Source organism: Dendrobium catenatum, unplaced genomic scaffold, assembly GCF_001605985.2.
Source record: "Dendrobium catenatum unplaced genomic scaffold, ASM160598v2 fragScaff_scaffold_627, whole genome shotgun sequence".
Lineage (NCBI taxonomy): Eukaryota > Viridiplantae > Streptophyta > Magnoliopsida > Asparagales > Orchidaceae > Dendrobium > Dendrobium catenatum.
In genome coordinates, this window is record NW_021319089.1 from 1,764,481 (window position 1) to 1,778,094 (window position 13,614).

Consider the following 13,614-nt stretch of genomic DNA (forward strand, 5'->3'; position numbering starts at 1 on the left):
AAGAAAAAGCGCTTCACAACGATCATTACAACGACGTCATCTTCGTCGTCCTCCGCCTTCCCATCAAAGCAGAAGTTAACCCTAAAACTACAAAACCCTAACCCTCAGCTGATACCTCTACTCAGTCCTGATGTCCGCTATGGACGAGGACGAGCTCCAAAGCCTAACCCTAAACCCCACCCCTCCCAATGATCCACCTCCACCTCCTCCTCCCTCCATCCTTCCCATTCCCCCTCCAATTGCGCCATTACCCGTTCCCCGCTCTCGCACCGCCACCGCGGTCGCCTCAGATTCCGACCGTGAAGGCTCCCTCCCCCCTCCCCGCACCGACGACTATGAAATTTCAGATGAGAGTCGCCTCGCCCGGGAGCGCCATGAGAAGGCCGTGCAGGATCTCCTCATGAAGCGCCGCGCTTTCGCCATGGCTGTCCCCACGAACGACGTCTCAGTCCGAGCCCGCCTTCGCAGGCTTGGCGAACCAGTCACACTATTTGGAGAGCGCGAGATGGAGCGCCGTGACCGGCTCCGTGAAATCATGCTCAAGTTAGACAGCGAGGGACAGCTTGAGCGCCTTCTGAAGGCGCATGAGGAGGAGCAGCAGGCAATCACAGTGCCCGCGGAGGATGAAGGGCCGCAGGTGTACCCATTTTTTACTGAGGGGACTCAAGATCTTTTAGATGCGAGGATGAAGATTGCAAAGTATTCGTTAGTTAGGGCCGCAGCGAGATTAGAGAGGGCGAGGCGGAGGAGAAATGATCCAGATGAGGATGAAGAGGCCGAGTCCATGGAGGTTGTGAGGCAGGCTGGGGAGTTAGTGCTTGAGTGTAGTGAGATTGGTGACGATCGTCCGCTAACCGGTTGTTCGTTCTCGCATGATGGAACTCTTCTTGCCACATGGTATTTTTCTATAACATTTAGTACTAGTTTTGATCGAGTTGATGTATCTAAGCTTTGGAAAACTATTTTGCAACAAATTTGAAGACTAATTACTGCTACTATTCCATTGATTTGCTTTCCAATATATAGTTCTCATCGCAAAAATATCCCTTAATTAAGATAATTAAATTCAAACGATGACAAATAATTACATGGAAACAAATACATCTAATGATGGATGCCAATCTTCCTGAAATTGAGAGAATTATAAATTCTGAAGGACTCTGAAGATTTGCAGGAAGTAAATGCTGTAATGTTTATTTCTTAATATGCCCACAAGTTAGCTTCGATTGTATATGACAATCTTGGACCATAGTAGAAGAAAATGTGCTCGAGTAAATGGTTTGGCGATCACATTTGTAATTTGATCTGCGGAAGGAACATCAACAACACAGGGATTGCCTTTTTGAAATTTCTTGTGAACAAAAGGATAATCAAATGCCAAATGTTTCATTTGGGAGTGAGTGATTGCGTTGGAACTTAGATAGGTGACACCACAATTGTTGTAGTAAATTATTGATGTATGTACTAAGCACATGCCAGGTTCAGAAAAATAGAGAGGTAAGCCAAGTGAGTTTTGCGGAGGTAGATGCAAAATTCAATATATAACTGATCAATGCTCCGTTGTTTCTCAGAATTTCAATAGATGATGTTGAGGCTTAGGTAAACTATCTAAGTGCCAATGGAGGTAGCATAATAACAAGTGTATCTCAATCAACATTGCAAAATGCATGGAGTTGAAGAGGTGGGGGTGAATTATGATAAAGTGTAATGCAATGATCAATTTTGCTTGTCTTTTGATTGTGGACCAATTATTGATTGTTGGTTGATGCATGAATTGAGATAACTTGTAGTTAGTTTAGGCAATGCCGGGATGAGTGCTGACAAGATATTGCAACGGTTGGGTCTGAGAGGGAGGAACCTAAGGAAAACATGAAGACAAGACTTGTGGCCATAAGATTGATGATAGATTTTACGTCTTCTATGTGAGTTTTTTTAACTAGATTGAAGGTGTATTGCTTTTGAGAAAGAAAGATAACTTGAGAGTGAGTGAAGACTCACTTTAACCCAAGGAAGAAGATCACCGGTCCTAGGTCTTTGAGAGAAAATTACTTTTTTAAGATGTTAATGAATTATTGGGTAACCTTTGAATTACCACCCATGATAATAACATCATCAACATACATGAGAAGTTAGATAGTGTGACCACATACATGTATTGAGGATAAAAAGAGATTTTTCATTGAGAGAGTTTGTGATGCTACTTGCTAGAAATTAATGATGCTCGTTTTACAATGTTCATGGTGTGTTTTTTTTTTTTTTTTTTTTTCAGTTCATAGAGAGTCTTGCTGAGTTTTTAGAGAGGATGTGAATTGTCCTTGTCAACAAACCTACGTGGCTAAGCTATATTGGCTTTGTCGGTGAGAGTGCCTTGGAGAAAGGTATTGCTTAGTTCTAGTTTGGGAATAGACCAATTTAGATAGACAATGATATGCGAACAAGTCTTATAATAGCATGCTTTATAATGGGGTAGTGATGTGACCAAAAAAACACAAACAAATTAAAGATTGCAAAAACAACTAAACGTCTTCCTTAAAACATAAACATAATAAACTTACAACTATATAACTTATATTAATTTAGACAAGGATACAAGTGATGTGGAAACAATGGATAGAGAAGAAGAGGTTAGAAGTCCAAGATGAAATATAAGAGGAGAAGTGGAAAGGAAACTTAGCTTGCAAGCTAAAAAACCCGCAGGTTTTTGTTCAAAAAATTCTTCACAAAACCACCTTCTACAACAGCAAAACCAGCCCCTATTTATAATAAAAAAAAGGAAAAGAGCATTGATTACATATAGTTAATGAACCACACAAATAGCCAATAAGAACTCCTTAAAACCCACAGCCAATAGGGACCGAGAGGGCAGAAGCTATGGAGGGAAACCGAAGCAAAATCCGCAACCAATGCGTGGGCAAAACGAAGCATCAACACGACAACCAAAGAGACAACTTTTGGGAATTAATAATCAGCATGGGGAACACCAAACAGTACCTAGGGAATACCAAACAACACTTTTCCTAAACTCCCTTCAAAAACCCTTCCAAAATTGCTCTGTTGGCGCTTGGTGTGATCGGTGTACCGTGTACAGGAGAGGCGGACGTTTCCGCCTTGGTTCCGCCTAGGCCGGTCTTTACGGGACCGGATGGACCGGTCTAACACATTCCTCCAATTATTCAAAAGGTTTGTGCAAAGATGTTAACGGGCAATTACTCTATGAGGTGTTTTTGGGTCTGCATGCCCTGTATATTAGTTTTTACCATCGATATTTACTCATTACTAGTCTTCTTCTAGAATCTGGGTACATTGTTGTGTTCCCATGATTGTTTTTGATGAAATTGATAAGATTACCAGACAACTTCATTGTATTGAGAGGCCTAATATGTCTTTACGATTGTTTGCTTTTGGTGATTTTATTTGGTTGCATCATATTTGGGTTGGGTATTTGAAATTTATATGTTAGATGTGCAACTTTGCTGTTGAATTTGCAGACACATGACTGAGGTTTGATGCACTTTTTTTTTTTTTTTTCATTTTTGGCCTTCTAGATAGGAAATGAAAAAGAAAGGAACGAGACATGTCAGTGATGGGGAAAACGTAAGGCAACCAGTTTTCATGTGATTGCTTAATTTCGATGAGATTTTGAAGGAGGATGGATCTAGTGGGGCAAAAATGTTTCTATGAGATTGCTTTAGAATTATTATTAGAAGCACCATCCAAGGTTGTGTGCGCTATTACTATACCTATTGCCGAATTATTTACTATATAGGAACAAAGGATTCAAATTGTTTTACTATGATATGGCCGAGTTGGTCTATGATTAGTCAAGATTTTCTCCAACCCAAATTTATGAACCAAGGAATTAGATTTATCCAATCAATATTAGAACCCTAAACAATCCCTAAACAATATTAGAGCCCTAAACTTTTTATATGCCATATTCCTGGTATTAGCTATTTTACACCATACATATCAATAGCACAGAATAGCATACGCTATAGTGCAAAGTGTAGCACGACATACCCCTGAGCCTTGCCATTTTCATGGACAATCATGGAGGATTAAAATTGCGCACACTATTTATGGCATGCAGGGAAAATAACATATATCCTTGATAAATAGTTATTTTAATTTATACAATTTATGATTTGAAATTAATATTAGTTTTGTTTATAATTTAATTCTTATATTTTATTTTAATTTGCAATATTAGGGTAGGGCATGATTTATGAATTTGCCTTAAGCTCTGATCTTGCTAAAGAAGACTGCTCTTAGCTTTGACATATGGTCTCGCTTTCAAAGCAACTCATAAAGCTTACAAGATTTGGTTCACTCACATAAGTGGTGAGGCTTGCGTCTCTTGGCTATAATTTTCACGTCTCTTGTCTTGAACGAAGGCTTTGACATACGCGCTAATCTCACGTTGTATGAACGCTACGATGGTCTATTTGCTCTGTCTTTGACACATGAGCTTTCTAAGACTTCGACGAAGGTAAAGGTTTATCGGCATCAACATTCTTGCTGCTCTTGCCTTGCAAGAAGGCTTCGACCGTCTAAGTATCTCATAGCTCTTGCCTTGCACAAAGGCTAAAACACTCTTTCTGCTTAGCCTTTGACGCACGAAGCTTCCAAGGCTTTCGCTTGACATGAAGTTTTTTGATTGTTTATTCGTATCCTCTTTTTGTTGGTTTAAGTTGTATCATGGGTTCTTTTTTTTGCTTATTTTGTTTATTGTAGGTTGTGTATTTTAATATTATTTCATATTTAGTTGTATTTTTATCCATATCTTTTAATATTTATGTGATATTTAAAATAGTATGTGCTATGCCATATATTATGAGTTATGGCTCTAAAAAGGACCTTTTCGTTATAGTGCATTATTTGTTATTGGCAAATATGTTCAACACTTTGTTTATATGTGTGTTTGGTTGGTTGCTTTTTTTAGTTCTAATTTCGTACTTTTATTAATACTGGATATTCATTGCTTCATCTATTTAATTTGCCTTTTTAGATAATTTTTCTTGGTGATATGGCTTTTACAGTTGTTCTTATTTATGATTCCAGTATTCTGGACTTAGATTTTACTCTGCAAAGATCCAGGAGACTGACAATCCTTAACATTTTTTTGGGTATTTGGTTATGTAGTGCTTGGAGTGGAATCACTAAAATATGGAGAATGCCTCAAGTATCCAAGCAGGCAACCTTGAAAGGTCACACAGAGCGTGCAACTGATGTGGTATTTTCTCCTGTGGATGATATTTTAGCAACTGCATCAGCTGATAGAACTGCAAAACTATGGAAAAGTGATGGATCTCTTTTGAAATCTTTTGATGGCCATCTAGACCGGCTTGGTCGAATCGCATTTCATCCATCCGGAAAATACCTTGGAACTGCTAGTTTTGATAAGACATGGAGACTCTGGGACATTGAAGCTGGAACAGAGTTGCTTCTCCAAGAAGGTCATAGTCGAAGCGTCTACGCCGTATGCTTCCATCCTGACGGATCTCTAGCGGCATCATGTGGCCTCGATTCGCTTGTTCGTGTGTGGGATCTGCGCACAGGAAGAAGCATTCTTGCCATGGAAGGCCATGTTAAGCCAGTTATGTTGTGCCTTTACTTCTCCTTTTCATCAAGCATTTAGCCGCCTAATATTCATTTTTACCTTAACAGGTTCTAGGAATCTGCTTCTCTCCTGATGGATTTCGTTTAGCAAGTGGTGCAGAAGACAATACTTGCCGTATATGGGATCTGAGGAAGAGAAAATGTGAATATACAATTCCAGCGCATTCAAACCTTATTTCTCAAGTCAAGTATGAACCTCAAGAAGGTTATTTTCTGGCAACTGCTTCATTTGATACAAAGGCAGTGGTATGTTTTCCTGTGCATTTATTTTCTTTCTTGCAGATAAGTTCTTCAATCTATTGCCTATTTTCATTTTTTTTTGTTTCTCCTTAACCATTTTTCAGGTCTGGTCAGCTCAAGATTTTAAGCCTATTAAGACTCTCTCTGGCCATGAATCAAAGGTTACTGGATTAGATATTACAGCAGGTGAGCTGCACCTTATTTTTAGTTTTCTAGTGAGATTTGCGAGGATTTTAAGAATCTGCTTGGTTTGCAGAGGAGAAATTTAGTGGACAAAATTATTTCATAGTGAAGTACTTATATATTCTAATAGAAAAAATATTCAAAATGGTCCATGGACTCTTTATAAAAGATCAAAATAGTTCCACTATGAGAATGTTTTGATTTTTTTTTTTTTTAAATGTGAGAGACTGAAATAGTCTTTTTAATATGGTTGCGGATCACTTTGATCTTTTGTAAAGAGTCAATAGATCATTCTGATCTTTTTTTTTATTATTCTAATATCTTTGATTGAATTAATTTCTTATGAATCACATCCAAACCAAACATTATTTCCTTTCCTAATAACTCAAAATCAAACAAAGCCCTTATGACTTTTATTTTTTCCTCAATGTAGATGGACAGCACATTGCAACAGTAGCTCATGACCGCACCATCAAGATCTGGTCCAGTAGAAGTAATGGAAAACCAAAGGCTATGGACATCGAATAAGTCCATCCTCTTTGAATTATACCATGGTTATCCTCTCTGTTTATTTCATCAAAGCTATGATGTCATTAGGGGTGGTGGCCAAGGCTGAGATCTCTCTTTCTTTCCAACACAATTTGTATGTTGTACATTGCTGATTTTACCACTCGAACTTCTCAATAGATGTTAAGTTATTAGAAACGCTTGCCAATTTGATGCTGAAAGATCATTCACATAGTATTTGTTGCTTACTAAAAAAACTTGATGGAAGTAAAATAATTTAATATTTCAGATTGTACGTACAAAGGCTCGTCTTTTTTTTTTTTAATATATTTAGGTCAATTAAGACTAACGCATAAATACATCACATATACAAGATTCGAATTCAAAATCTTTTAATTCACATATGAGTTCATCGGAAGAAGACCTTGTGCTGTCCCAAAAATGTCAAATAAGAGCTATTAATTCTATTAATTGAGTGTTATATGATGTAAATGATAAAATTTAAATGTTAAGCATATAAATCTTAATACTTGGAATGGTGTATATGTAAATCTCCAAATTAATTAATAAACTTTAAAATTGTATTTAATTAAATAAATAAGTACATATATTTTTAATTATTATTTGTTGTAGATCGTTATATAAAATTATAAAGGATAAATCAACAGTCATCCGCTTTCTTGCTAAAAGCCCAAATTAATAAGCCCTCGGGGTTGCCGGAGGTCTCGCATGCTTCTTTTGTAAACCCTCTTAGGAGTTATCCAGAGCTCTTCAAGAAATCATCTCCAGGATCATCGGCGATGCTGACGAGGGGATTTGAGCTTTGAGAAGCAGTTCGTTGCTCAAGCCCTAGATTTCGATACCTTGCACTCGAACGTTCTCGTTGTTCGCTACTCACCAGAGGTAGCAGATCCATTTATCCTTCGAATCTCGCCATATTTATTTCCTTTCGTGATTGTTATATTTTTTATCAGACTAGTGCTTTTAAGGTTTGAAGCTTTTGTCTTGCTCGTCTTCCAGTGATTGCGTTGATTTGAGCTTGAAGTGACCGAAGAAATTTATTTCTAAATGTGCTTGCTCTATTTTACTGAACGCCATATGTATTTCCTTTCGTGTAGGCTGTCTTTCATCTTCTCTTTTCATCGTTGCTGTTCGGCTTCGTTGCTTCGCAGAAGGTGTAGAGATTGCACGCGTCGCTTCTTCGGCTCTTTCGTGGCTGTTCGACTCCGCTTCTTCGACGACTTTACCTTCCTGTCGAAACGGAAGTTACGACATTTTGATCGGAAGTAGCAACAGGAGCTCGCTGGCTGTGAAGGTAACTTTCTACCTTTCGCGCGCTTCTTCGGCCAAATCCCATAAATCCGCCGAACCGAGGGATTTAGTAAATCCGGGATTTAAGACGTAAATCCTTAAATCCGGGATTTAACGCGCTCACAAAAACCGTTTGGCTGGATTTAGCGTAAAGCCGACTTAAATCCCGCAGTAAATCCGATACCAAACAGCGCTTAAGGTTTGAAGCTTTTTGCTTTTCTCGTCTTCCAGGCTATCCTGATTGCGTTAATCTGAGCATAAAGTGCTCTATTTTACTGAACAGGGTTACAGGCATGTAGTTTGTTTAGAGCTATCATTCGCTCATATTGCTAGAGGTTTCCGATATAGCATCAATAGAAGTTCTATTTGGGCTATAGTTATCGTTCACCTATATAAATTATTTAATTCTTGAGTTATTACTTTATGGTGGTAGGTTGAGTTTCACAGAAATTGTGATTTTCATTGCAGTTTTGCATAGGTTCCATTTGCTTTGGTTGATCATCGATGTAGAATTTTGCTGATGTATGTAGAGGTTCAGTATTGTGATACTTGTGTGCAGAATGTCGGAGGCCTTCCTGAAACAAATCAAAATGTTGTTTTGGTTTTGGTTTGCAGTTTTTAATTTTTGTATTGGTTTCAGATAAAATTATGTTAAAATCAAAGCCAAACCATGCACTTGTACTGGAAACTAAGATCCATTCCATCTATTTGTTGTTATTAACTTTTACTTTTTCTGTTGCCATCATTCCATTCAAACCATACTGTGCAATTATACTCGAAACTAAGATCTATTCCATCTATTTGTTGATATTCACTTTTCCTTTATGTTTTGCCATCATTTTCACCCATCCTTATTAGTTTGTATTGGAAACTTGATATTAAGCAACACTACTGAAGTAAAATTACAAAGAATTTTTAAGGAAGACAGAAATTTTTTATTTAAATAGCTTTGAGATCAATATTCTTTTTTCATAGCATCCATTAGTTGCATAAGTTCACTCATTTTATTAGTGAGACAACATTTCAAATATGAGGAGTTTAGGGAGACCAACAGAGGATTCTTTTTCTTATATTGATGTAGGACAACTTAGGATTATGGTTTCCTAAAGCAGTTAATATAATGTGCATTATAAATTTATGCAAAGGAACTTGGTGATTTACATATTAGAAGCTACCATTTAATTAACTAGCTTTCTTTTTTAAAATGTAAAAAAAAATAATACATGAATTAAAACCTAATATGGAACAAAATGATTGAAAAAATTCTAGCTATTCAATAAGGATTTAGAACTTCATAAAATAATAGTTGCCGCATCTGAATTTCTCTTTGCGAGAGCCCATCAATCTCGCAAGCTGTCACATTTCCTCCACTGCTCAGTAGTGCTTTTAGATGCAGTTAGCCTTCAAAAATTGCCTTATATTTTTTCTTTCATATTTTTTATATGTGGTGTTTTAATCAGATTATTGATTTAGGGTGTGTTTCTATTTTTGTTCTCTTCCAAATTTATCTTGTTTTTATTAGTCTGACTATAAAGAGGTGGTGCATTTGATGAAGAAATTCATTTCTGAAGGTTCTATAGGGATATGTTTTTATCAAAACAAAATCATGACGGATTTCCTTGATTAAACAATTTTATAGGTAGGCTGGAGCAATGTTTCTGTCACTGCTATCAATAGAAGATGCCAGATAATATATAGTTAGCATTTTTTTTTTTTGGGACATTTAGGCCACTTAAGCCAGACTCACACACACATTGCATACACATGACTTGAACTGAAGACCTCTTAGTTGGTAGCCTAAGCTCTCAACCAACAGATCAATGTGAACTGTGTATATAGTTAGCATTTTACCTACAATAATTGGCTAGATCTTAAATTAGTGCTTTCTCGTTATGGGTGGGGAGTTTCATAGAAACCCTGCTCTCAATTCACGTTATAATAGATGGTTTGATTTTGATTTGATTATCAATGTTTGAATTTTCTCTTACATGCGAATGTCAGTATTGTTTGTTCTGGGCGAATGTTCGGTTTGGTTTTGGATTAGAAATTTACCAAGCATACCCCTACCAAAACTCAATATCCTCACTGTCTATTTCTTGCTCTCCACTTTCTTTTGTAGCCATCATTGTCAAGCACCTCTTAAGAATTCGGCTTTAAAACCAAATATTAAGAAACAACAACAACAACAACATCAAGCCTTTATCCCACTACATGGGGTCGGCTAAATGAATCCTTTTTCTCCATTAAGAAACAATAATGAAGAAAAAAAAGAGGAAAATTCGTGGCTGCACAGATTCACTTGTTTTATCAAGGTGACAATTATAAGAAATGATGTCCTTTTAATATTAAGGAGATAAGGAGATATGGGCGGCCAAGTGAGGAATTTTATTTCATATATACCATCAAATCTTTCTATTTCAATGAGGCGGCTATTCAAATTGCTATTCTGCTAGGACCTTAAGTTGTATTTGTTACCAATTTTGACTGTCATGGAAGGACATTGAAGCAATGACTGTTGGTTGATTTTACTTCATAGTTCTCGTCTCTTTGTTATTCTAGCTTCATAAATTTATCCTACTTGAAAATAATATGCGAGGATTTGATAATCATTCCAAGTTTTTTCATTGAAATTTGATGTCTGTGGTGGAAAATGCTGGCTGGGTTATAACCACACCATTTTGTTTATACAGATAATTTCATTAGTGGATATATAAGAGAAATTTAATTTGTAAAATTTTCTCATCTTACACCCCATATATGACTAACATTAACTTCACTCATTCCTTTGTTGGTGACAGTCATAGAAATGTCTGCCAAGGTAAGAAAAGTTACTGGGCGAGAAGAAATGGCAACAAATTATGCCTTTGCCCCCCAGGAAGATGATGCAATAATCAAGCACAGGCTTCTCACACGCACTACAACCACAAGGGGTGAACCACCCTTAAAGAAACTCAATAAGAAGTTCATTACACTTGTATTTGAAGTTGAGAAGGATCTAGATAACTACAATGAGTGTGAGAAGTTGTACAAAAACTTCTTACAAGAGATGGCCACCTTTGAGTTGCCACTCATCAAAAGCAAGGCAGTGGTTGATGCAAACATCCGAGAGAAGGAGAGTTTCAATGAGCTGCAGGAAGAAATCCATGGCCAAATTTTGCAAGCCCAGGCTGATATAGAAGATCTGAAGACGCAGCTTGAGGAGAGCAAGATTGAGAGGCAGCACAAAGAGGAATGTGAAGCGATCAGGAAATTGATCGCATTGCAGCCACCAAGGTATGAAACCCAGCAGACCATTTCAAACCTTGAGAAAGAAATTGCAGCATTGGAGGCTGAGAATGCTGCAGGTGTGAGATTGCTTGATCTCAGGAAGAAACAGTTCTCTCTTCTGCTACATGTGGTAAGTATGGCTACAGCTCTACTCCGAAGATCATTATCATTGTCCTCATTCAACATTAGCCTTGTCTTAAGTATTTGGGGTCTCTTTTATTTATTGCCCTCTACCTCTATTCATTATTGTTTAGTTTAGCAATACCGCACTTTCGCAGGGTCTTTACCTAATCTTTTGGCATAATCATTAATTTCTAAGAATGGTTAATGTTTATTTGTTTTCCTGTTGACATTTGAAAATATTTGTAAGCAATGACTATGAACTGACATATCTGATAGGAAACACTTGTAGATCTCAATTATTTTCTATCAATTTTCAGAAATTAACTCCACAAAAATCCACACAAAGCCACAAAACAGTATATAATTTGTATTATTTGATGAAAGGGAAACGGATAATACCAAAATTCAGTTGATCCTCTATTCAAGAGAATAATCGATCTCTCGAGCCCAAAGGAAAACCTAAATCTAAGAGATCTCAAATTTCAGCCAAATTCAAGATGCCCTAACCTTAGGAAAACAAACTATTTAATGCATACAAATCAAAAGGAAATCCTAAACAACTACATTCAAATTTCCCTCTTGATTCCCCCAAATTCTTTCCTATTTGGCTCTCAGATGCTAGCGGCTTGATCGGCTCCGTGGGAGAGGCGGAGAAGTTCCGCCTCTAATTGTCTGGTCCGATCCCGTGTAGACCGGCTGGACAGGTCAAATGGATTGGTCTAACAATAGCTTACCAGATTCTAGATAAAACTTACTGTGTTTTGGAACTATTTCTAATAAATCTCAATTTCTTCTATTTTTTCTATTTTTTGAAAGCGAAATTTTATGATGTCTATGTTTCTTCAACATTTTAAAGGATTGCATTGTTAGACGAGTATTTTATTGACCTGAATTTGTTGAAGTTCTGATGCCATTTGTGCTGTGATGCTGTCATAGGTGGATGAACTGCAGAACACTGTAGAGGACGAGCAAAAGAGCTTAATGGATGAGCTGAGGACTATGGTGGAAGAGCAAAAGAACAGCATTGAGGAGGCCAATGGACGCGGGTCCGAAGCTATGTTTGTAGATTGAGGGCCTTCAGGTTTGTTGCAAGATCCAGTAGGTCGAAGCTTCCATGACAATTTTTTTTTGTGCTAGTCATTTAAAAGTTCAGTTTTCTGATGTTGCAGAAATCTATGTTGTATGCCTACATACAATTTCGATTCCACCACAGTTATTATATGTAAAAAGCGAGGTGGATCCCATGATTTGATTAATTCAAGCCCTATTACTTCATGGCTAAAACTGTTATTATTATTATTTTGACAGATAAAGCATCAGTATTGGAAATTATTTTGTGAGCGAGATTATTTTTTGCTGAATATTTACTCTGTTTCTGTGACCGGCGATTGTTAAGTTTCTATCAATGAATTATATAGCTTTGAACGAGCTTAACTCTATGTTTAGGTATCAGATCTTGATGATTCAATTAGTGCTGTATTCCTTATGAATGGTAGTATTTTCTTAACACTGAATGATATTTGTAAAATGGCTTTAATATGAACATTTAATGTAGAGAATTACATGATAGAAACTCATCAAAATGATTCTGTACAGTAGATGCTAACGCAGGGTAATGAGTACAATCCTCAAGTTCTTGTAATTTTATCCATCAAATATTAAAAAAGAACACAAACTTAGATGTTATGATTCAGGAGATGTGTTATTGAAAGAAATACATGTTTGAGATGATATATGTATTTTTTTTAAATAGTGCAAATCGAGAATTTTTCACTCATCCTAGTACTGCTCTTGCTCAAGCATGCTTAACTGCAGAGCTCTAATGAGATGCGGTGCACTGATGCTGGTATGGCCGCACTCTGTTTTAGATGATATTCTAATGTTTGCATGTCAAATTAATAGGGAAAGCACTCATTGAAAGTAAGGCTCGCCGAGTGGATAGAAAGGGCAATGGAAAGGGTTGTCGAAATTATCTCATCACTTGGCTAAGAGGTTGATCAAAACCACAATGAGGGAGAAAGAAGAGAGGAAGAAGGTTAACATTATCAATGTGTGCCGATGTCGAGGGGCGTGAGGAAGGAGTAGCCCATTATTGAAGAGTAATTAGGATCAAGTAAAAAGCTCGCATGGAATTAGGGGTGTCAATACAAAAAAATTTGGCTTTGGCACATGAAAATTTCTAGTTCAAATCAACGAGTGTGGGATTTCGGTCAAGATCGGAGCCTTCAAGAGACTTGAGAAAATCATATCGTTTCGGGTAGGCTTTTTTTTCTTGAATATCAATTAAAAATCCATTTATAGTGATATATTATTATTATTTTTTATTTTTAAGTTGGTGGGTACAATTTGGTGTTAAGCAGTGTT

General features: G+C 37.0%; 2 protein-coding genes across 4 annotated transcripts; both read left to right on the top strand.

Moving 5' to 3' along the window:
• LOC110096159 (U4/U6 small nuclear ribonucleoprotein PRP4-like protein) lies at nt 1-6,570 on the top strand. The gene is made up of 5 exons (XM_020821953.2): nt 1-897; nt 5,143-5,596; nt 5,668-5,865; nt 5,964-6,045; nt 6,476-6,570. Exons 1-5 carry the CDS (start codon nt 131-133, stop codon nt 6,568-6,570), a joined length of 1,596 nt encoding a protein of 531 aa, XP_020677612.1. The 5' UTR covers nt 1-130.
• Nucleotides 6,571-6,639: 69 nt separating this feature from the next.
• Nucleotides 6,640-12,611, top strand: LOC110096154 (THO complex subunit 7B). 3 transcript variants are annotated; one of them, XM_020821940.2, is made up of 4 exons: nt 6,640-7,452; nt 7,668-7,864; nt 10,659-11,257; nt 12,187-12,611. In XM_020821940.2, exons 3-4 carry the CDS (start codon nt 10,667-10,669, stop codon nt 12,319-12,321), a joined length of 726 nt encoding a protein of 241 aa, XP_020677599.1. In that variant the 5' UTR covers nt 6,640-7,452; nt 7,668-7,864; nt 10,659-10,666; the 3' UTR covers nt 12,322-12,611. The 3 variants fall into 3 exon arrangements, with proteins under 3 accessions (XP_020677599.1, XP_020677602.1, XP_020677601.1); XM_020821943.2 differs by lacking the exon at nt 7,668-7,864; XM_020821942.2 differs by lacking the exons at nt 6,640-7,452; nt 7,668-7,864 and adding an exon at nt 7,998-8,059.
• Nucleotides 12,612-13,614: the final 1,003 nt, after the last annotated feature.

What these genes read in the sequence shown, in the direction of transcription:
- LOC110096159 (XM_020821953.2), top strand. Translation starts at nt 131, where the DNA reads ATGTCCGCTATGGACGAGGACGAGCTCCAAAGCCTAACCCTAAACCCC. An exon ending in GGAACTCTTCTTGCCACATG is followed by an intron (nt 898 to 5,142) that starts GTATTTTTCTAT and finishes TTGGTTATGTAG; the next exon opens with TGCTTGGAGTGGAATCACTA. An exon ending in TGGAAGGCCATGTTAAGCCA is followed by an intron (nt 5,597 to 5,667) that starts GTTATGTTGTGC and finishes TTACCTTAACAG; the next exon opens with GTTCTAGGAATCTGCTTCTC.
- LOC110096154 (XM_020821940.2), top strand. Translation starts at nt 10,667, where the DNA reads ATGTCTGCCAAGGTAAGAAAAGTTACTGGGCGAGAAGAAATGGCAACA. An exon ending in TCTCTCTTCTGCTACATGTG is followed by an intron (nt 11,258 to 12,186) that starts GTAAGTATGGCT and finishes ATGCTGTCATAG; the next exon opens with GTGGATGAACTGCAGAACAC.